Here is a 23468-nt window from a genome sequence, read left to right on the forward strand (position 1 = left end):
TAACGAGGGGCCGGTGAGGGTGGATGTATGCGAGCATGAAGAGGGAGCTAATGTTGGTAAAGGCGAGCGTTAACGAGCGTTAACGTCGGTGAAAGTTGGCGTGAGCCTCACTGGGCGAGTGTGGGCATTAGTGAGCGCGGGCAAGTGTGAATGAAAGCGAGTATGAACGCGAGTGAGTGTTGGCGAGAATGTGTGGGCATGCGTAGCAGCGTGAGAGTGAGTGTCGATGAGCGAGAGTACACACGAATGTGATTAAGCACGTAGCATGTGAAACAATTAGTGAGTGCGCGCGAGCGAGTATCATGTAACTGTGGCCAACCTACGCCTTTGTCCCCTCGCTGACCCCTCATTGGGACACCCGTTGTTGGACTAATGCTGATCTCGTGCATACATATGTAAATTTTGATTCCGTAGTGAAAAAATAAAAATACAGGGGTGGGGTAGGGGGAGAGTGCGGTGTTTGTTTACAAAATTATCACGAGCCACTTGACGAGGGCAGAAGGGTTGAGGGTTCAACGTGTCAGCCGGAAGAGAGAGAGAGAGTTATGTAGATTTTGGTGAACGTTGTATTTCGTTCGAGTGGCGAGAAAGACCGATCTTTCTTTTGTTTTTTTTCTTTAGCCGGAATTAGCGTCGTTCCATCTTCTCGACGGGAAATCCGAGGGCTTTCCGAGTCATGCGGCGCCGTCTGTTGCGGGGGAAATAACGAGAAAGTGAAGAACGGCAAATGAGGAAAAACAAATGCTTTGACGTCACAGCAAAATAACACACGCAGGTTCTACGGAGTGTGCAAAGGCGTTGAGACGAAGGCGGCAAGTTTTCAGGGTAACAGTCAAGACGCTTCTACAACAAAAGAACCTGTGTAACAAATGACTAATTACGTCCCGGACGGATTCCTGTCTCTCGTGCGTGCTCTGAATATCTCTACAACGAAAGCCAATACAACCAATTCGCCTGCACAACGAAGGAATTTCGGCTGCCCGACAGCTAACGCGTCGCTCTACAACCAACGCCACGTTCTCTGCCCTCCGCAGACGTCACATAGCTGCGCACCCTGGGTGCGCTCTTCCCTAGCACTAATGGCAGCGCTAGTGACGCTCTTAGCGAGCATGCCGATGTCAGCGAGTGTTACAGGCGCTATTTACGTGAACGCTGCCATCTCAGCGCCAGACATTGTAGGGGTGTACAAAGTTGCTTCTGTGCAAGTAATAAATCAAAGATGACACAGCATAAATTTGCGTGAATAAAAAACGCGAAACTGCATGAGTGTGCCAGTAACAGAAGGGCACGTTATGTATACGCGTAGCTCGTAACAAAAGAATAGTACGTTGTTGATTTATCAGTGCGGGAGGTAATTGCCGAAATGAGCCGTCGGGAACACTCCAGAGTTCAACCGCGGTGGATGGGAAAATTTAAAGTAGAACAGTTAAAACGTGGTTGGAATGGAAAAGGTTTAAGTGGGTGAGTGCTTCGAGTTGCACGCGTGCAGGGCATTTCACATATGAAACCGGTCCTGGCAGTAACCGATGACCCGGGTATGATCTGATGCAAGGTGACACGGCGTTCACACGTGTGTTTGTGCGCAACTGTACGAAGTGATAGGTCACATGAGCATATGATGAAGGTCAAAAGTGATGGTAATATCTGTTATATATATAAATCTTATTGCTTTCTCTTTGCAGAGATTCCAACTTGTTTTGCGTCACAAGAAGCGCAGAGAGACCAGACAACGGACGCACACTGTAAAATTTGCCCGATTAGTGTTTTGCATGAAGTTTGCAATCCTTAGTAGCGTCCTTTAGCGTTCGCTTTAAATATGTTTGCGGATTTGGTCTGTGTGCTTCTGTCACCCTGATGTATTCAAACTCGTCTACATGTGCGATGTTAGTCCCGCTGAAATCACAGAAAAACGGAAATGTGAAGTCTTATCCGTGAAGGTCATCGAGGCTGTCTTCGTTGGTTTAGTTGTTAATTGGCAAGAATTACTCCCGGGCATATAACTTTAAAATATACATCATTTTATAGTAACTGGCACTTGCATTCGAGGCTTCATAATACGATACGCAACCGTCTGCGGCTCATTGTACTTTAACTGGCGTGTTTTTAAGTCACCTTCACGACGTCCTTGGGAGGGTACAAGGACGTTGGGCACAAGGGCGTTGGGCACACGAATGGCAGATGCACACGAGTGCCGGCAACGCGTCCCTATGGCGTCCGCCAAAGGCGTCTACTACGGCGTACGCCATTCGCGTGCCCAGCGCCGTAGTAGACGCCGCGGTTGTCTCCACTCTGCACGGAGCGGAGGGCGAGGAGGACATCGAGGCACAGCCGCGGGCCAACAGCAGCGCCGTAACAGCATAGCGAGCGGAGAAAACAGTTTTCGGTGGTACGTGCGGCGATTTTGCATTAGTAACCGTACCGCTTATATTGAGGCGCACGTGCCTGCAGCTCCTGACTTGACTCAGCACCGACGTGCTAGGACGTCAGAGTGCGCGTGCCTGTAGTAACGCGCATCGCCATGGACAGAACTTGGCTTGACGTGTCGAGCTAAAGGAAACGTTGGCACTGGCGGGCGTCTGTTGTCATTTAAAATTCCGCGCCATTTTCGCGCCGCCTCTACCAGACGGTAGCAACACATTTGCACGGTCGAACTGCCGTGGCGCCTCCTGGCACGTAACTTAGAGGGGAAGAACTACATCAGTAAACGCAGTTTTGTGCAAATCCGCAGTACACAGGCCGCGGATAATTATGTGGAATTCGCTGTCATTGACATCGACGGCGTCAGGAACTTTCTGTGCACTTGGCGTCAATTATAGACTGCACTGGGAGAACCTGTGTCACCAACAAAAAACAAGCTCTATCATATATATAAAAAAAAACTGTTGCGAGAATGGCGCAGTTGTCGCCACCGAGGAAGATTAAGTAGGGCAATTACATGTCGCCTAATAATTGGCCACACAAGACTAAGTCCCAGTTACCTATTGAATAATAAACCACAGCCAGCATGCCAGCGCTCCGATGAGTATTTATCTGTATAGCACACATTTTCATAACGTGTCTGGGATTAGAACAATGGAGACAACAACACTCTACAATTTTCTGCGAACACGAAATTACTTTTCGTCCCATGCTTTTATTGAGCGACGAGCAGCTTGTCCTACACGAAGATACTTTCAAATACTTCAAGACCACAGAAACCCTACAAGAACTGTAACACACTTCTTGCTTCTATACTTTTCATTAGGCCTTACGCACCAGTCTGTTTATACTCAATCTCAATTAACTAAGCTACTTCTGCAAACATGTGTCTGACGCGTGATAATAGTCTGCATGCCGGCCGCCCCATAACATACCACATTGTTCGTTGGCATGACAACACGGCGCTGCAAACGGTGCAAGCACAAGACAAAACATTAAGGGAACAGACGACACGTCTGCCTTCTGTTCCCTTAATCTTTTGACCCGTACTTGCGCTGTTTACCGTATAGGTTGTCAACCATAGTTTTTGCAAAAGTTACTGCAGGAAATTGTAGCGCTAATGTTTATGAGGAGCTGAAAGTGTGAGAGTTCAACCAGCGGGAAACACATAAACGAGTTTTTAATATTAACTCAAATTTGTGCTATCGCTGCAATAATACGGTCGATGTCGCTTATACTTCAACCCGCCGCGGTAGCGTAGTAATTGCGGCGTTGTGCAAGCTTACGCTCGAGGAAGCAGGTTCGATCCCGACCGCGGCGGCCGCATGTCGATGGAGGCTAAATGCGAAATCGTTCGTGTACTTAGATTTGGGTGCAAGGTAAAGAACCCAAGGCGGTCAAAATTATTCCGGAGTAGCCCACTACGGCATGCCTTATAATTAAATCGTGATTTTGACAAGTAAAAATTGGCAATTTGACTATTTTTCCACGCAAAGTCACTTACGTATCTAAGGAACAAAAAAATTTGAATTCAGCGATGACTTAGCGGTAAATGCAGTAGCATTACCTCGCACCTCTTTGAGGTCCCGGATCCATGACAGAAACCGCGTTCATCACATTGCAAAGTGTTCTTCAGCAGCCTACTCGACACACGTCCTGACTTTTCAAGGAGCGAAGTGCAACTGACGGGTGTTCCAGAGCAGACCAATGTCAGTTGCGTATATATACCCCTACCACGTGACCGGGTTCCCACACTTTAGATACACTTTTTAGAGCGCAGTACTTAGGCGCCCGTTCCTGCGTCTCGCGTCGGCGTCATCCCTCGGCGTAACTGAGCGAACGACCACAGTGAAGGATGAAAGAGCGAACGGGGAGCGCAGCGGGGTATGAAAGACAGCGATAGCAAAGAGAGCGCGCGGAGGAAAGTGGAGGAGGAGGGTATGGTGAAAGCGAGAGAAGAAAAGCGTAGTGCCGCGCTAGGCGGGCTCTGCGGTGACGATCGCTACTAGATGGCGCCAGAGTAGCGCGTCGTCGTCTGTTCACCGATGGCATGCCGCGAGCGCGTCCACCGATATCACATATGGAAACAAATAGCTGCATGAGCGGAGGTCTGTCTGCGGCGGCTGCTGCGAATCGCGCCCACGCGATCACCCACGTGCTGCCTCTCGCGACCTCCCGATTAGCGAGGCAGCTGCGTCACGCTTCTCTCCGTTTTCAATATGCCGCACGAGAGAGATTATCCACGCGAGGCAATATACCACGAAATCAAAACACGTATAGCTGCGGTAAAATTTCGCATTAGGGAGTATCGTAATTCTTCGGTGAATTTTTTTTCCCACTTTGACGCTCCTAACGCGCACACCGTAAATCGACAAGCAGTTGGCTTGGCTGAAACGATATGTCGTAAAAATGAACCTGGAACCGTCGAGACTGGTAAACGACGGCATAGAAGACTGGCGGGGTTCAGGAAGGGACAACATGCAATGAAGCGAGCTTACAGTGAATACCGTAGCGTAGTGCACGTACGATATTTGAAGACTGACATCAATAGAAAGCTTTAAAGAATGAGCCTGGTGACATGCGTCACCACTCCATTCTTAAAAGCTTCGTCTTCAACATCAGCCCAGAGGGGAGCGTAGAGTGTAGGAAAATACAAGAATACGTGCAGTTAGCGTTTCAACGGAAAGGCGCGCGCATAACTGCTTGTCTCGGCTCTTGACGTGCCCTTTAGCAATAACGTCATCCAACGCGAGAAATCAAACCTGCGACCCCATGCGTGCCTCAGAAATATGCCTTCAGTCCGGTACATTTCTGAGATCACTGCGAGCACATGACCAGGATGTTTTCGATAAGTTTTTGTCGTTATTGTGCTCGTTACCTCGGAAATGGTCGGTGGTGTGCCTCGCAGGGACGCTATTCCTTCGTGCGGTTTTTGACGTGCTTGGCCATCTCCGGATCCTTGGGTCCGTGCTTAGAGCCGTGCTTAGAGCCGTGCTTGACACCGGTAGAGTTGAGCTTGGACGCTGTCTGCTCGGCCTTGGCTCCTCCACTCACCTGGGGTGCGTCGAAGGGCGATAGCTCGGCATCGGCCACTGCGAACCCCGTGAGGACAGGTCAGTCGATATACACGCGGCTTCATTTCATTCAAATTTTCATGCCTATAAAACACATCGGAGTTTCTCCTCGTCGAGAAATAATGCCCAAACCTTTTATGTATAGACGCGACTAGCATTCTTAGGGTACTTTCCGGGGGCTCACTGTGGTGTATATGTCTCTAACCGTTTTTTCCGCCAACTTCGGTCGCTGGGTAGTCCATGGCCTAATGCGTATAGCATAGGGCTGCTGTGCTGAGAAAAACGGGTTCGGAACACCAACCGTCCGGCCATATTTGGTCATGGCTATGTGACATTGGGTTGTGCATGCGCTGCTCTGCAACGAATTTCGTTCACCCCATATTGGGTCACTGGGCGTGAGTCGCTAGGTATATGCAGATCTTTAATGGACCTCTCTCCCGTCAACTTGTGTCGCTAGGTACGTGCAACCAGGTGTATGTGTGACGTTCTGCGATGAAACTCTCTCACACCAACTTGAGTCACCAGTCATGATTCCTGGGCGTGGCCCACTGGGCGTGCGCGCCGTTTTTCAGTGACAGCAAAAATCCTTTAAAATTTCTGTGCTGCTGGGCGACATCGAACCCACATCATACATATATGATGCGACACTTTAGTGTCAACATATATATTTACGCGTGCGGCCACGAGCGTACTTCCTGACAGCGCCGATAGATGGCACGGCGCGTGTACAGTGGGAAGTGAGAGGCAGGAGCCCAGATGCACACACACGCCTCATACATAATGAATTTCGGAGGGGATACCATGGTGTGTCTCTGCACTGCTTCATTGCTAATTATCTGGAACCTCCAGAATACAACGTAGATTCCATTTTACCGATACACTATTACTTCGGCCCAATCAGACGCTGCCGAAATTTGTGACCTCGTGGCAGACTGGCGCGGGGAAAACTCAAGGCGGCGTCGCCTGCCGGCAGTCTTGTGCTTCTGTCTCTTGTTGCACACCAAGCCTCCTTTCATGTCAAGAGTGGCTTTCTGGTATTGCAGAAGCATAATTTACCAACGCAGCTGCATTATTTTTTTCTTCCGTGTGCGTTTAACAATGTCAGAGATCGGGCTATAGTTGGTATACAATGACCAAACATCTTTAGCGCGCACGACTGTGTGGCAGTACGTCTAGAATGACGGACTGCGTGAACACTGCGTCCGCGGCGTCCTTCTTAGCACTTGTTCAAAAGACACAAAGAAGCAACTTATGAACCCCACTTTATAATAGAACTGTTCGTCTTGTGAATTTCTGTTAATGTTGCTCGCAGTTTTTGTACACCTAGTTAATTATTTTGGTTTAGGACCCTTATTGTCGTTTTCATAAATGCAACTTGACTTCAAGCTCATACTGGATTTAAATGACGCCTGACGTGAACGTGCCCAGCAAGACGCTCATTGCGTTTCCCTCTGCGTGTTTACGACAGGCGTCGTTTAGGCCAAGGAAAGCATGGACTTCTCGAGTTAAGATGCATATATGAATACGGGGGGTTAAACAATATTGTTGGGTCCCGGAAGATGTCCTTGTGAATGAATGCACATTGAAACTGAAATAAACTTGAAACTTGAAAATCAAACGCAACGGCAAGGCCAAGAGGCCTACCGTCATCATGGCGCCGGCAGGGCGGCTGCGCATGCGCTCTGAGAGCGGCGAAATACTCACCGTTCTCGTGCTCCAAGGCGAATTCGTGTACCTTCTTGTGACCCGATTTGTGCTTCTTCGTAACTGCGAGCGAGAGACAGACGTTGCTTGTGATCAAATAAGAATCGTATAGCAGCTGCTGATCTTAAGGGGACACCGCAGGGAAATATTAAGTCGAGCTAGACTGAACGATTAGGCTTCTACGTTAACGAATTCATCATTCTCAGCGAGAAGAGAGCTTTTGCAAGCAAGAAAATGGCGAAAATTAAAAAAAAAGAACGGAGTGGTGCCATCTGCGGCGGCTGTGGTACCTCTCGAGTGATGTCGGTATACTGACTGATTCGCACAGAGCAGCCTAGAGGGACGTCACGTGGAGGTTGCATCAACTCTACCGTTTTGCAGGATGACTTGTTGGGCTACTTGGCGTTTACTTAACGACATAGTGTGGCGCGAAGGCAAGACCAGAAAGACGACACAAATAAGAAGACGTATGCCTCTGTGTCTTCATTGAGATTGTGCCTTCGAGCTACATGTCGTTAAGTCTTCTGCTTTGGCGCGGGAGGTTCAAATTCAGGAGCAGCGCAGAGGTTCCTTCGGCAACAGTTTTCCGCGCAACAAAGTGATATAGTGGAACATTGAAAACGGTCATAGACTTCTAGAAGGATAATATAACGAGCTAGCTCGACTTAATATTTTCCGATAGTGTCGCTTTTAAGCCGTTACTCCGCGTTTGCACAGGTGATTGGTTTTCCTTTTACATGTAGATTTTCGAAGTTTGCATTTAAGACTCGTCATCATCACCTTCATCATCATTAGTCTACTTTTATGTCCAGTGGAAGACGAATGCCTCTCCCATCGACGTCCGGTTGTCTTTGTCTTGCGCTTGCTGGTTGCTAATTGCGCCTGCAGATATTCTAATTTTATCACCCCGCCTAATTTTCTACCGCCCTCGACCTGCAATTCTCTTTGCATGTCTGTAACTCTACTGGTACACCGTCTATGTGCCCTACACCTTCCATGGCCTGCGCAGCTCCATTTTTTAAAATATTATTATCAACGAGAATATCGGCTATCCCCGTTCGCTCTCTGATCCAGACCGCTCTCTTCCTGTTTAACATAACGCCTAAGGTAACGCTTATAAGACTATCTGCATTTATTTCGCGAAAGTTGACTACTATATAGCGAAGGGCGCGAAAGCCGAAGTTTCTCTTCACAAACTTGGCGACCCAACTGTAACACTGTCACGTCAGTTAGCTGTTGTTAATTTCAAAGTGTTTCATCACATTACGTCCAACTTTATGCAGGAAAAGTTAACAGAATTTGCAAGGCTGGAGCTATGGCTCTTCTGAAAGAACAAAATTTCATAATGCGGACCGAAAGCATTGGACACCCTCTTCACATCTCTTCGCTCTACCGCTACACCCTTTCCACACGTATACATGAGAGGAAGCATATCCAGCTGCGCGGCGAACATGATCCGGCGGCACGGCTTTAAAGGAGTACCAACGGACAGGGTGTGTTCCAACCCTGACCAGCACTTTTTAAGAAGACAGCTTCCTTCCGAAATAATGGAACGCATCTGGAAAACGTCCGTACGACTTGACGCCACCTCGCGTCGACAAGCAAAAGCAAAAAAAAAAAAACACACACATACTGCAGTTATTACTTTCTTAGTCTTTTCGCGTGCGAACCCATGAAGGATAGAGCACGCGCAGCTTACATTAAGCGCATAGGATAGTGCGACATTTTCTAGCGCGCCAACGGCCTTCCCTTCGAGTTTACACATGGAGGAAGGACGATAACTAGGAAGTAACACGACGTCACTTAGCTAGCGTCGGCAAGCCAACTTCCTCTGACGCCAGCTTGCTTTCCGGGGCCCAGCCTCCAGGTGCGTGGTGGCTCTCGGGCCCACAAACTTGCCGGAGCACTTAAGAGACACCCGCCGTGGTTGCTCAGTGGCTATGGTGTTAGGCTGCTGAGTACGAGGTCGCGGGATCGAATCCCGGCCACGGCGGCCGCATTTCGTTGGGGGCGAAATGCGAAAACACCCGTGTACTTAGATTTAGGTGCACGTTAAAGAACCCCAGGTGGTCGAAACTTTCGGAGTCCTACACTGCGGCGTGCCTCATAATCAGAAAGTGGTTTTGGCACGTAAAACCTCACAATTTAACATTTTTTTTCATTTAAGAGACTGCTTGTTTCGTGGTAAATTTTACGCATGCTTTTACGAGGCGACCACCGGTCGCTTCGGACGTATCAAGTCGACATCCCGCACTCTTTTGACCTATCGTTCCCAACAGATACTATTTCTTTTAGAAATGAGCCATGATGCTAGGACAGCAAATTATTGGTGACAAGAAACGCTGTTTTCAATATGCAGGCTCGCTTTAGTGTTCCATTAGGCTTAACAAGAGCGGCCGTTTTAGCCGGACATGATCTCCCGGATGTTACGGCATCCGCAGCAAGTCAGGTGCGCTACCAGATCTCAGAGGCCATACATTACGAATGTTTTATTGTGCGATAGGTGGCGCTAAAGCTCTTCGCATTTAAAGGTAATCGGCTAAATGCTACCGCTTGCCTAGCACGTGACGAGGGCCTACTACTTTACATTTTTTATGACTAAGCGTCAAGATTGTCAAATGACGATTACTTCTCGTTTTTCCCTTCCTCCATGAGTTTCCAAGCCTTCTGCTCAGCCGCCATCTTGTTAGGACAGCAAAGTAGCCTGCATCGTTTTCGACCTCAATGCTGGCTTCGCGAAGCTGTCTTTTTTTGCCAACTTCGTCAGAATTCGAACGAGGCTTAATATGTCCGCTGTCCGTTTAGCCGTCTATTTAGCCGTCTATACGGTGAGTATTGAAACAGACGCGTATATATTTTCGAAGTTGCAGATAACTCTATCACGTCCTTCTTGCGCATAAAATGATGACACTTACCAAGTATGAAGGCTGAGAAACGCTCACATATTATTTGATTGCTATTGAAACACCGGACCTGTCGTCATGACAGAGCAAAATTTACTGAAGCCATGTAGCTGTACGACTGGGTATGATATCGTTGCTCACGTATAAAACGAACAAAATCACTGCACGTATTTCTTCGGGCTGCGCTAACTGTGGCAGCCACACTGATTCCAAGAACGGAGCGAGCCGTAACGTGACGTCACGACAAACCTACCTGATGGGTATCAATGACGAAAACGATTCGTAGAAAGAAGAATTGTAGTAAATAACTTTGGGGCCGCTCTCAATGCTTGCAAGTATCTTCTCTGGCACTTACGGCCTGTTTGCGCTCGAGCCGCCCATCGCCGCAAGCCACACCGCACGCGTGCGGTCGCGCGAAAAATTGCACATATCGAACACTTGTGCACGCATTGCCGTTCACACTGTGTACACAGTGTGAACCGCACACATTGTAAACTGAAATTTGTGCACAAGTGTGCGAGATGTGCAATTTTTCGCGCTACCGCACGCGTGCGGTGTGGCTTGCTGCGATGGGCGGCTCGAGCGTAAACAGGCCCTTGGGGGGGGGGGGGGGGGGTGCTGAATCTTCATATACTGCCGCATACTAATAAATAATAAGTTGGGAGGTGATTCAGCCTCTAGTTGACGTCGATGAGACAATGTCTTCATGAGCAAGCTTAATGCGAGAATGAGGTGTATGAAGCGTATAATTTATTCTTAGAGGTTCGCAGCGTCTCAAACGACAGCGTTTGAAAGGGCTAGCTGACGCGAGGGAAGAATGCGAGAAAGCTCTCCTTATACCACCGGTACCGCTGCCAGCGGTACCGGCCCACATTTTTTAGACTGCACATATTTACGGGAGCGGGCCTTAAAGTGCACTTCCTTCGGGATCGACCCGCGTGTTTAGACTACTGCACCGTCTCCGCGATCGGCCCACGATAGAGGCAAGAAATACACAAACCCGATATAGAAAGCTGGGGAGTAACGTACTGTTAAGGAAAGAAATTGTCTTGAAGTCGACCAGGTGATGTCAGTAGTCCGTTAACTATTTACGCTGGGAAGCTCAATTTCGGCGAGAATGTGGCTTGTCGAGATATGCGAGATAAAGCTGTCAGTCAGAAGTTAGTTTGTGGACTTAGCGTCATTAAAAAAAAGATACAGCTCCAAGACAGGCAGAAACGTTCTGAATATTTTTGATATATTTCATTATGAGCCTTGGAATTTAGACTAATCCTGAACTCCAACAATTATTTTCGCTACTATACACACACGTAAAAAGATGCCCAACCATTTCAGAAATACGCTCCATGTGAACAATTGCTGTAGAAATGTATTTCAGTAAAACACGTTGTGGGGCTCGTTGGCGCATAGCTTTCAATAGGTGAAGCGCCAATAGTGGCGCCTTGTCCTGTCTGTGTTCCTTTTTGTGTGTCCTCACTATTGGCGCTTCACCTATTGAATGCTGTAGAGACAACGACAGAAGATAACCCAGTGCCTGATTTGCGCACTGTCGACCAGTGGCAGACACGCCGACTCGGCATATGCACCTTCTGGCGCTTCTTTTCTATCACAGTTGCTGCATAGGACCGTATCTTGAAGTGCATGTCTAATATTAAGCGATGTCATAAAACGCACGAGACGCATATTAGACGTCATAATTTTCGCTTGTTCTTGTGATTATGAGGTATCGTTTCAACACGTACAATTTTAAACACAGTGCTGCAGCGGGATAATTGGGGCGAAATACGGTCAGGATTAAAAAGACATTTGATTATACCCCGTGCTCGTTAAGCTTTTCTCTGACTGTCGCGTTCAAGCGGCTCTACGTGACGCGTTTTTTTGTGCGCCAAGCGCAAGCGTTAGGGTCAGTGGGGAGGCGCGAAGTTTCCGGTATCCGCGTTTTCTCCTGGCGCCGGGTAGTATAGGCCAATGCTCACCCCTTTTGTCGGCACCCATATGTCGTTGCAATTTTTTTTTCTTGAGGAAATTTGTACTAGTATGGGGGGGGGGGGGCGGGGTGCGATGCCGTTGTGTCTTCAGCGATGATGAAACCGCATTTCAAGTGGCATGAGATGACAGTTCAAGAATCTCTACAAGCAACCGCAACACAATATGTACACGTAAAGGAAGATTTCTGGCAAAACCATCGTATATGATTGTCAAAGTCAAGCTGCTGGCGCATTTACAGCCTGCTTAAAAAAGAAGGTCAACGTTTGTGAAAGTCAGCGACACCAATCCGGTTGCACTGCTGCGCTTCTCACGTGGAGGATGCGGCCTCCTCCTTCTCCTCCACCTACGTGCGTGACTTCGCCTGCAACGATCCAATCACGCGCCTCCTGCTCTCCTCCAAATCCACACTTGTGCTAGCTCTCCCCTCCTTACGACCTCCTCCTCATTTTTCTTGACCTCTACCGTGTTAAGTAGCCGTCCCTCAAACCCGAAGATCAAGGGAAGTAGCTAAACGAAGCTATCAATTTAACCTGAGGGAACATAAGCATTGGACATTGTTGGTCCATTTGACCGCTAACGTTAAACACTCACACACACACACACGCACACACACACACACGCACGCACACACACACACACACACACACACACACACACACACATATATATATATATATATATATATATATATATATATATATATGTCCCTCAAGAAGCCGACTGCATGAGTTACACTTGTATACGTGGAAACGAGCATCGGCGGTGATGTGGTGCGGCAAACAAGGTCACTGCGTGTGCGAAGCGGCACTCACGCCTGGGGACGACGACGGTGACGATGAGCAGCATGGCGAGTAGCACGAGGAACAGCGTGCCGGCCACGATGAGCACGGTGAGGATGCTGTCCGTGCTGAACGTGCCCCTGCGCCTCGCCGGGGCTTGGATCACGCTGCGACGAAGGGAGGAGGAGGAGACGTCTCAAGAGTCTGTAGAAATGTTTCCTCTCCTCGCCGTTAAGTTGATTCGTATATAGGCTGCCATTGTTACGAAAAAAGTAAGGAAGAAGGCGTCGATGGCATATACGGAGGCTTGATAATATTTCGTATAGTATTAACGGCATATATGGAGGCTTGTTTAATACACTTTTTAAAAAAGTTTGCGCCATTTGGGGCTTCTCTTGTCCCACAACGATAACCGTCATATCCCTTGCTTGATGTTCCCTTTCCTGAAAACACAGCGCTCGCTGCAAGACAGATAATGGTTTTTGTTGTGGGACGAGATACGACCCAAAGGGTGTAAACTTTTTAAATAGTGTATTGTAGCCTTTTTCGAGACTCGGCGTCTGCTAAACATTCGGGGTGGGATTCACTAAGCGAACTTACGAACGAATTTTGGCGTAAGAAAAATCTTACGAAGAAAAAGCGCAGTCACTAAGCTAAAATTGTTGGTAAGATCAGCAAGCTTGCGATGCCCGCCGCTGCAAAGACGAGGGCTGTACTAGAAGAAAGAAAGGCGTGTGTGTAATGGCGGCACAGGTGCGAACTTCGGTACTTTTGAAAAATCTAAACAGGCGTCAGAACTGCCGACGTAAGAAGAAATTTCTACGATAGCTGCCGCTTCAGTTGCACTCTTATCACAGCACAAGAACTTTTTGGCTCAGAAATTGCGTAAGAAGAGCGCAGCTTAGTGAATTCCGCCCGTGTTGTTTCCCAGTGTATATCGTAGCGCAAACGGAACATACGAGCCGACGAAAGACAAGACAAGGACATGACGCTCCGAGCAACTGATGGTTTCATTGCACATGAATCGTATATAGTGCGTCCCAACTAACGTTAGCCAAGCTGCATATATATATATATTCAAGTTGAAAACCTACGATATTCGGTAGTCAGACCTATGACAACCGAACACCGGAGGTCTTATAATTGTGTGTTGCGTGTCTTGCACCGTGTTTTCAAATTATTTTTGGTTGTTTTTGTTGAACAGCTTGGCTATCCTTAGCTGAGACACACGGTTTGAGTCGTCACCCAGCAAAACAAAAGGAAATAGAGCACGAACGGAACAACCCACCAGTCCATCCGTCAAAAATCACTAACGAGAAAAAAAAAAACTGGATTTCTGTTTTTGTCAAGGATATAGGCAGGCAGCTGTCACCTTTCTTGCGGCTTCTCGACTTCGCTAGTCAGCTGAGCAACGCCGCTGGCTAACGCTTGTGCGTCACCGAACAATAGGTTGCAGCTGTAAGGCGTGCAATGTGTTTTGGCCAACTTGTCATGACTGACCATACAGCCCTGCCGCACATGGTACCATACCAACCAGCTCATCAGTCTACCCTTTCGTTGTTGTTTTTTTCTCGAGCCTGGGTAGATTGGATGCGATATAGAGAAGTATGAGGAGCATCAAATATCGTGTTTTTATTTGATAATCGAACGTCGGCACAATTGGCTGTTCAGTTGTCAGAAGCCGCACGCGCTTTCCCAGTCTTTCATAACACGTTATGTATCAGGGGCCCTATAACTTAAAACTATTCCAATATGTTTTTATTCCAATCTCCTGACGTCAAATTTGCATAGCCGCCGACGCAAGCATCGGTCAGTGACCCGCAGCGTTGCCTGAACAGACCAATCAAACGCTCTGTTCGTTCATAGGAGAACTTTTCTTTGCTTTTACAACGAATAGCACTGCCTACATTGATCGCTTTTTCTTATCTATTTGGCGGCCAGGAGGCGAGGAGCACGCTCAAGTGGAGAGGGTTTCGATGGGTCAGAGCCAGCGTACGTTGAAATACATAACCGGATGAAGAGGGAGGTGCCCCCGTCTGCCATTGGTCCGCTTTCTCTTACTTAGCTTGCCGTGGCTTGTGTAAAATCGCGGTGGCGTGCAACGGAAGGATAAAAATGCCGCTAAAAAGGATCCTCAGCAAAGAAGAGTTGGCAAAACGAGGTCGCAAGCGTGCCGAAAGTGTTTGAAAACGTTAGACGGCCACGCAGAAAGCTTTATTATACGCAAATAAACCCACGCTCTCCGGCAGCTGCGAGTAGCCAGTGCCTGAGAGATCGGCGGCAGCCATCTTTTATTCCTTTCGGAACGGGGCAGCCTGTAACTATTCAGAGAAAAATTAAGTTTTGTACGGCAAACTAATGCATCTTTAACGCGTACACGTCACTTTGACACGACGAGCTTGCGCGGTTTCGTGACGTCGCGTGACAGGCAGGTGAAGCGGGTGCCGCCTTAAGCTTTTTACTAATAGCAGAAGGCTAATGGCGAAAAGGCGTCGAATCAGAAATAACTATTTTTCTTTTGTTCGGTCAAATCATGCATTATCAATGCATTCACGTCACGTCGTTGGGGATCTATAGCAGTTTTCGTGACGTTGCGTGACAGACAGGCGAAGTAGCGGCGTTCCAAAAAAGCTTTCGACCAATCTTGGAGGGGTAATTGCAGAATTGGAATACAAAAGTTTACGTTATAGCGTACCAGGTGACGAACGAAGAAGTGTTTATGTAAAAACGTTTTGTGTAAGCGCTCGTCCTTTTGTTGCTCCTCTTCTTTGTCCCTGTTTGTGCACAAAACGTTTTTAAATGAGGAATCTGTTCCAACTAGGCCGACTCGCAGTTGTGCTAAGTGTTTATGGCAGCGTTTATCATTTCGTCGCATTTTAAAAACAAGCACGCGAACTTGGCCAATATTGACCTTCTTAAAGCTAGGTCAAACATTACAAAAAAATCACATCCCTCGGCATTGCAATATACTTGTTCTTTTAACTACACATTGTCATCTACAGTCCTGTCCTCCCCCTCGATCGCTTGGTACTCGATTGATTATGCCTTGCCTTTCTACATTACCTTTAATCCTTTTGAAAATTACCTCAGAGGCGATTTCTTAGCACATACATCCCGGAAGAAAACTCGCATGCATGCAGAGCTGAATGAAAGTGGCTCAATCCTATTGTTTTCATCAGCTTTCGTGAAAACTGACACTAAATTCAACTAGACTGTTGTTTCAACACGGGTGGGGAAAACCAGCCGTGTAAAGCGCGCTCCAGTACCGCGAATTTACATAAAAATTAAGGCCTCAACGTTCTAATCTATACCGCACGATGCTGTGCCTTCATCTCTGTAGTTAGGCAAAAGAAGGCAGTTTCTGCTTCGTGCAACATGAACAGACGGCAACTTTATTCACGTACTATGATCACAGATTCAAACGCGCACGATTCCGAAACTATGTGTCACTGCGTTGTTCTGTTTCCAGGTTCACCAGCAGCTTTAACGGCGGCTTAATTCAGGCTCTAAAATATACAATTTGGACTACACAAGGCTTGGAAACCAGCTGCGGAATGATTACACGTTGCATTTCCGTGTTTTATGCACGACTACAGGGCGTTCAGATCAGTAATTTCCTGTTCGCATGTCAGATGGTGCTGCAGAAACTATTGTGTTTAAACAAGAAAAGGAACAAGAACGACCTCTCGCAGCGGTCTCTCTGGCTTTAGTAATATAGTTTGCTTATCATTGTTTGCTTGGTATGTGAACACTCACAGGTTGTATACAGGCATTGAAGCAAGTTCATGCTTCCATATCCGGTGAAAAGATGAGCGTGCAAATGCATTTATTCTTCTTTTGAAAGTTTTCTTGACTTATCAGTCAGCCAAGACAACAGTTTTAAGTATTGGCATGGTTAATAAATCATAACTTTTCTCTAGAATGTGAGCATACACAAAGCAGCGGTAAGCTCGAATTCATCGCTTAGCGTTGCTGAAATCGAAACTCAGATATCTCTGCAAAGCTCGCGCGATCACCGACTTAGGGGGCAGTACCTCAAACACAAGAAAGGTTGTCGCTTCGAAAGCCATTCCGTGAAGGAGACGCGAGAATGCACAAGGAAACGCTACTACTATAGACACGACAGCGGTTGCGGGCAAACGGGATAAATTTAAGTTCAAGGCACGGCGCGGTACGTTTCTGCGATTTCGGAAAAATAAACACCATGCTAATATGTCAAGCGGAAAACCTATGCAGGGCGTGCAGAAGCAGAACCGCATTAATTAAAGTGCGCCGCAGTGTCTAGGCGACAGTACGGATGTGGTCGCACGTCAGATCAACGCTTGTGTGACCCCGCGTTAGCTTTGCGGCTATGTCGCTGCTAGAGGTCGTGGATTCGATCCCGACCGCGGCAGCCGCATTTCGACAGGGGCGAAATAGGAAACGCTCTTGCAGTTAAATTTACGAACAGGTTCAGAGAATACAAGGTGTCAAAATCAATTCAGAGTCCGCCACTACGGCGTGCGTCATAATCCGAGTGTAGTTTTGGCATGTACCGCCCCACAATCCAATTAAAGTGTAATAGTTCTGCCACAACGCGATGCGCCGCGTGAGGCAATTAATACGCTCAACCCTCTCACAGGTTATGAAATATGGCACGCAACACCGCCTCAAGCAAACACCTCTCCCAGTGTGTTCTGTGTACTGCGCAGACAAACAGCAGGGGTGCACGCAAGGCAACGTCTAACATCGGCTCAACACTGTCGTGTTGGACTGTACGTTGAATAAATAAAAGATTAGTCGTCAACATCACCACTACTTATCGTCAATCAAAGCAAACAGCGCAGAAAGCTTCGCTTACTTGGATTCCCACAGACAGACAGAAAGACAAGACAGGACAGACAGACGATACACTATCCTGCATACACTATCCTAACGTACGTTTCTCGAGTAGTGCGGCGACGTAGGCTATTTGGCGGCACATGATGGCTGAAGGGCCTGCTTCGCATAGCGTAACCAAGACCGTCTTAACGACAAGGCGACAACCGGCAAGACTTGCATGCGTGTGCGTCGAGACAAAAAGTCGTGAATCAACTCACTATCGCCTGGGACTCCGAGCCGCCTGCATTCCGTACATGTAGTTGACGTAGCCGGGATCGTACGACATGGCTGCAACACATAGAAGACAGCATTGGCAAAATTCTACCAAGCTCACCGTTACCGTTGGCACCCCAGCAACGTTTCAGGTTCAGGCCACTTGTGTTCCTGTATATGAACAGCACTAGCCGCGCGCGCCCCTGGCGGGAACGACTCGGATTAGGTAGCAGACCTGGCAAGTATCTGTGGCGACAAATTTAAGCAGTAATGTTGTTGCAAAAGCTTATCTATGACACATTGTGTGACCTGTCGCTGTGAAAGTATGAGCGCCGGTGGTGCCAAGCCGAACTTTTCGTCCAGGGCGTTTAAAATATATTCGTAACGCAATAGCAGGAGAAAAAAAAGTTGTATAGACGCACGCAGCCGGGGAGCAGTGGGATGTTTATGTGGTGCAATGACCGAGCCTGTATGGCACTGTGGAGACCTTCCCCTAAGCCCATGCATACACTATCCTAACGTACGTTTCTCGAGTAGTGCGGCGACGTAGGCTATTTGGCGGCACATCATGGCTGAAGGGCCTGCTTCGCATAGCGTAACCAAGACCGTCTTAACGACAAGGCGACAACCGGCAAGATGGCGTGCCTCGTTTGCGTCACATTCTCGTTAACCTTCCTCTATTATGCTACTAAGTGTTACGATTGGCGTTTAGCACCCGGTGCAAATAGGATTATTGAAAAACCGTGCCGTGCCGAATCGGAAAGCGCAAGGTAGCTCCCAATTTCCTATGGGTCTCTCAGGTGGTTCCCGGTCTGGCTGGCGCTTCGCAATGATTACGAGTCCGTCTTCCACGACGAACCATCGTAACTCAACGTGTCAATCTCCCTGGAGAGCTCGACGACCCGAAGAAAGAACAGGACTCGCCGGTTAACGCCAGCGGAGGCAAGCACATGCAACTCGCCAATGAGAGAGAGAGAGAGAGAGAGAGAGAGAGAGAGAGAGGGCAGCCGCCAATCAACCGGACCGGACTCAATACATACCACGTGACGTTGGCGTGAGCAAACGCCCGCCTACTGTTTTAGCGGGCTTATTCAAACGGCCCCGCAATGTAGAGCTCGGGAGTAACGCCGGTCGAGGTTCAAGTAATTGGCGTCGCTACAGAGGCAGCGCTTGCTACCATGGCTCGGCTCTTATTTTTTTTTTCACTTATAAAGAATATTGAGCTTTGTTCTTGCTCAATTTCCTCAACAAGATCACATTTTATAGTGTGGTTCATTCGATATAACACCTGGAACAGTTACTTGCCTCGTTTGGCGAAAACGAAAAATGCGAGTTTGTCTTTGGCTGCACCCTTCGTGGTGTCCATATTGCAGCCATCGGCGGGTAATATAAATTTATCCCGAAAGCCAGGCTTTGCCCAAGGGGCCGAACGCGACCAGGTAAGGTCATAACAGCCATGTTCTGGACACCATGCACCCATTGTCGTTGGCAAGTCTCCTATATTTTTTCTCACTATGACAAAGCAGTCATGTAACAGTGGCAAGTTTTATGTTGAACGATTTAGACCAGGAAATTGAACCTTTTCTTTTCAAAGCAGAAATAAGTGGGAATACGTATCCTAATGTTAAGGGGGCAAAATATATGTGGCTATATGCAAAACAATTAGTAGAGGAAACCCTTGCGCCGTGATCGTTCACCTACATACACGGGAATGACGGTTAGTACGTGGATTTGTGCAATGGTAAATTCGACGGGTCGATTCCGAGCGCTCGAGAGGGCTCTCGCGGTGCAGTTTCCGTCCAGCTAGTCGTAACGGACAACTCGCGGAACACATTGACCTGGTTCATCGAGAGCGCCGTGGAGTGCGCTCTCATCCTAATTGGCAGCGCGCACGAGATACGATAAAAACTCGATGGCGCGGTCACTCCGATTATTCTGGGAGCGCCTATAGCACGTTCGCTTGGGGCACGCCTTCTCTGGCTCCAACGTCGAGAGGCGTCGCGCCTGTGGCTTCAGGTGGTCTAGCTACGCATGGCTTGCTACGCCTTATTCTTCAGAACTTTTCCAGCTATCCTAGTTTTCAAAGCTCAGCAAGGCCGCAAGGTTCTGCGAGAGTGCGCCATCATTATAAACTGTCACATGTAACGCAATATTTCCTTCCGAGTCATTCGAAAGTCGCTTCATTTGCGAAGTCACAAAGCAGTCTGAAGCCAGGAGAAAGTTTAGGCAAGCCCATGCACTAATCATCTTCGTTCCCATGCTCGCGGATCCATCACACTTGCAGCTCCTGTGGACACTACAGTTCACCCTACAGAGTCGCGGTATCCCAGTTATACGCGGTATCCACGCGGTATCCCCGTCGCGTTACCCCGGTTATCCGCGGTATCCACGCAGTATCCCAGTTATACGCGGTATCCACGTGCTTTCCCCGTCCCGGTATGCGGATTATCCGCGGTATCCATGCGGTATCCCCGTCGCGGTATCCCAGTTATACGTGGTGTCCCAATTATCCGCGGTATCCACGCGGTATCCCCGTCGTGGTATCCCAGTTGCTATGGCGTTGCCCTGCATGAGCTCAAGCTCCCGAATAGTGCAAATAATGTCTGCCTCTGAGAGTAATCTAGCTCAAGAAGTTGAATTTTACTACGTGTCACGGGTGATCTATAAATATTCTATTAATGATAAAATATTACACCCTATAAGTACAACTTTTTCCAGAAATAAGGTGAGTTGGCAAGCTAGCACTTGTTTATAACCTGTCTGTGTGTTTGGTTCCTTGTGCGTGCTACACTTTTACCATGTCTCATGTTAAGAACGCCATGTCAGCTGATACGCGAACGCCGTTGGTAACGTGAACGTACTGGGCACGCTACGTTAAAGAAATGTTCCTGAGAAAACTTCGCACCCTTTGGTGCTTGCCGTGCCCCCAGACAATGATCGTATATATCTTGCGTATGACATGTGGGCATCAGCGTTACAAAGCGTTCTAGGTGTGAAAGCAACGACCGGAGAGCTTGGAAGAAAGGAAACGCAAGCAATGGCGGATGGCGATTGTTGTTTTGGGACGAGATACACCCAAATACTGGGGTATATACTTTTTTATATATTACGAGTGCCAATGTAGAAGAAAGTGTACCCGTCGGAAGTAGGGGAGGCAGTTCATGTGATATATATATATATATATATATATATATATATATATATATATATATATATATATATATATATATATATATATATATATATATATATATATATATATATATATATATATATATATATATATATATAGTGCGACTGACGGTGTTAGGATCCGTTAGTTCCGAATACGCGATTTAAACCGCGTTCACCTGACTGCAAGGTGTTCAGGAGCTCGTTCAACCACCGCAAGTTCCGCTTTCCTCCTCGAAGAGGCCGAACTTGTGTTCAACGAGCTCCTGAACACCTTGCAGTCAGGTGAATGCGGTTTAAATTACGTATCCGGAACTAACGGATCCTAACGTAATGCTTACGCATTTCTCTCGCATTTACCTCTAAGTCGGCACTGTATTTTCTGGAGATTGAAGGAAGCCCACGTGCGATAGATAGAGATTTTTTTACAAGCGCCAAAGGGCGCAAGGCGCTCTCTCTCTCTCTTCAAAGGCGTACACAAGCACTCGTCTGTAGAGCAGTGTAGCGCATCTATAGAGCAGTGTAGCGCATCCGCGCACTCACGTGACAAGGCCGCGCTGGAGGGAACGGGCATGACCGGCTGGCCGTAGGCATCAGTGGCGTACGGCTGCGGTCCGTACATGGCGGGCTGCGGCGGAGGCGCCGCGTACGCCGGGTCCGCGTACGGTCCCTGTGGCGCGTACGTGCCGCCGGGCGAGTAGACGCCGGGCCCGTACGGCGACTGCTGTGCGTACGCATCCTGCTGGCCGTACTGCATGGGCACCGCCTGCGACAACGGCCGGGCGAGGCTCGAGCATGAGCGAAGATGGCGCGAAACTTATGCACAGCTGACGACGAGAGCCCGGAGTTTTGCAAGTGTGAAAGGGAAACGTCGCCGTCCACGTTAAGAGTATCCTGCACGAAGCTACGAAGGAAATGCATTCGGGCTTCTGAGGAAGGAAGCTTTGCAGTTGAGGGTGTGGCTCGCGGCCGAGACCGATTTCACGACGACTTTCACTACGCCAGCGCTGCCGCAAAGCATCCGGTTAGTAGTGCGGGCCGGGGGGCGGGGGAGGGCAGCTTTAGTAAGAAGCGTCTTGTCTGTGTCGCGACAAAGCCTCCCCGCTTTATCGACCGAAATGCAGGGAGATGAGATTAGTAATAATAAAACAAGATTCCAATAGGAGTGAGGTTGACGACAAGCGCCACTCAATTTCCTCCAGAAATTTCCCGAAAGAGTCCACCAGGAGCATTCTCAGCGTTCCCCTCAAGGTTGCCTTGAGCCCAAGTATATGCAGCGAGAAAGCGGCGAGAAATGCTGTCATCCTGGCACTCGGAGGCCCCGGGTCGTATTTCTGCCCTGTTGGTACGACAGCATTTCTACTGCTTAGCGCAGGAACTCGAGACAAGAGGGACAGAAGGTGTGTGTGAAGTGATCTTAGGAAAGGAAACGGAAGAGATGAGTGCAGCGCCGTAACTCTCTCACAGGAGGACACCTCAACAGCACTGCACGGGGAAGGGGGAATGGGAAGAAAAAGATGAAGGAGAGAAAGACAGGTCGAACGTGGCAAGGGGGAAAAAAATGTGAGTGCGGGGCTCAGAGTCGCGCTCTCAAGTGCGTCGCATTACAGTAGTCTAGCAGTGCGGAAAGAGCGTGCTTCACGATGGACGAGTGGGCTGCAGGGAATAGCAGCGCGGTCGCCGTGTCGTAAGTCAGTCCCAGTCGCCGATAGACTGTACACAAGTCCGTGCGCTCCACATCGAAGGACAGAAGGGGAGGCACTCGAGAGACACGCAAACGCCGTGTCTCTCGTCTTCTGTCCCTCTCGTCTCGAGTTCCTGCGCTAAGCACTAGAAAAGAGCTCGCAGGACCTGGTGCGCGCGCATTCTGAACGCGGCGAAATTGGCCTATGCCTTATAGAACGCCGTTAACACTACGCGACGATGTCGGTGACCGCTGACGAGGCAGTCCGAGATGTCTTACCGAACCAGCGGGCGGCGGGCGTGCGGAACCGTAGCCTCTCGCTCGGCTTCAGCGGGGAAGCCAGCAAAGCGCGACGACCCTGCCGACGCGTCTTGCGCTTAGAGCGCAAGTGGGAATTTCCCAGTCGCGCCTGTCAAAGGGGAGGTTCACTCACCATCGGAACGCCACGACCTGTCGGCCAGCTCAGCCCCTGGACCGCGCGCTGCGCTTCGTCGTCGTAGGCGGGCGAGCACGAGACGACGTGCTTCCGAGAGCGCGTTCGCTTCGCGCCGAACGTGCTTCGTCTTTATCCTCTCTCTTCGGATGGATGGATGGATGCAAAACTTTAATGAAGGTCCTGAGGTACGCGACTCAGCGCGCTGCGGGCCGCTCCCACGTTGGGACAGTCAGGCCA

At 48.7% G+C, this 23468-nt stretch overlaps 1 protein-coding gene across 1 annotated transcript; it reads right to left on the reverse strand.

Annotated features, from left to right (window-relative positions):
- Positions 1-543: 543 nt before the first annotated feature.
- On the reverse strand, positions 544-23330 carry LOC126528338 (uncharacterized). The gene is made up of 7 exons (XM_050176238.2): positions 23229-23330; positions 21655-21877; positions 17946-18015; positions 12901-13034; positions 7197-7259; positions 5297-5510; positions 544-688 (listed from the first exon to the last, which is right to left on the reverse strand). The coding sequence occupies exons 1-6, from the start codon at positions 23229-23231 to the stop codon at positions 5332-5334; spliced, it is 672 nt and encodes a 223-aa protein (XP_050032195.1). The 5' UTR covers positions 23232-23330; the 3' UTR covers positions 544-688; positions 5297-5331.
- Between the last annotated feature and the right edge of the window lie 138 nt (positions 23331-23468).

The sequence above is a fragment of the Dermacentor andersoni genome, chromosome 9, assembly GCF_023375885.2.
Source record: "Dermacentor andersoni chromosome 9, qqDerAnde1_hic_scaffold, whole genome shotgun sequence".
Taxonomy (NCBI): Eukaryota; Metazoa; Arthropoda; class Arachnida; order Ixodida; family Ixodidae; genus Dermacentor; species Dermacentor andersoni.

Excerpts from the sequence above, each read along its gene's own strand:
- LOC126528338 (XM_050176238.2), bottom strand. Across the intron at positions 13,035-17,945 it reads GCTCGGAGTCCCAGGCGATA|CGTGATCCAAGCCCCGGCGA; the intron begins GTGAGTTGATTC and ends CCTTCGTCGCAG. Across the intron at positions 5,511-7,196 it reads CGCCTTGGAGCACGAGAACG|TGGCCGATGCCGAGCTATCG; the intron begins GTGAGTATTTCG and ends CGGGGTTCGCAG.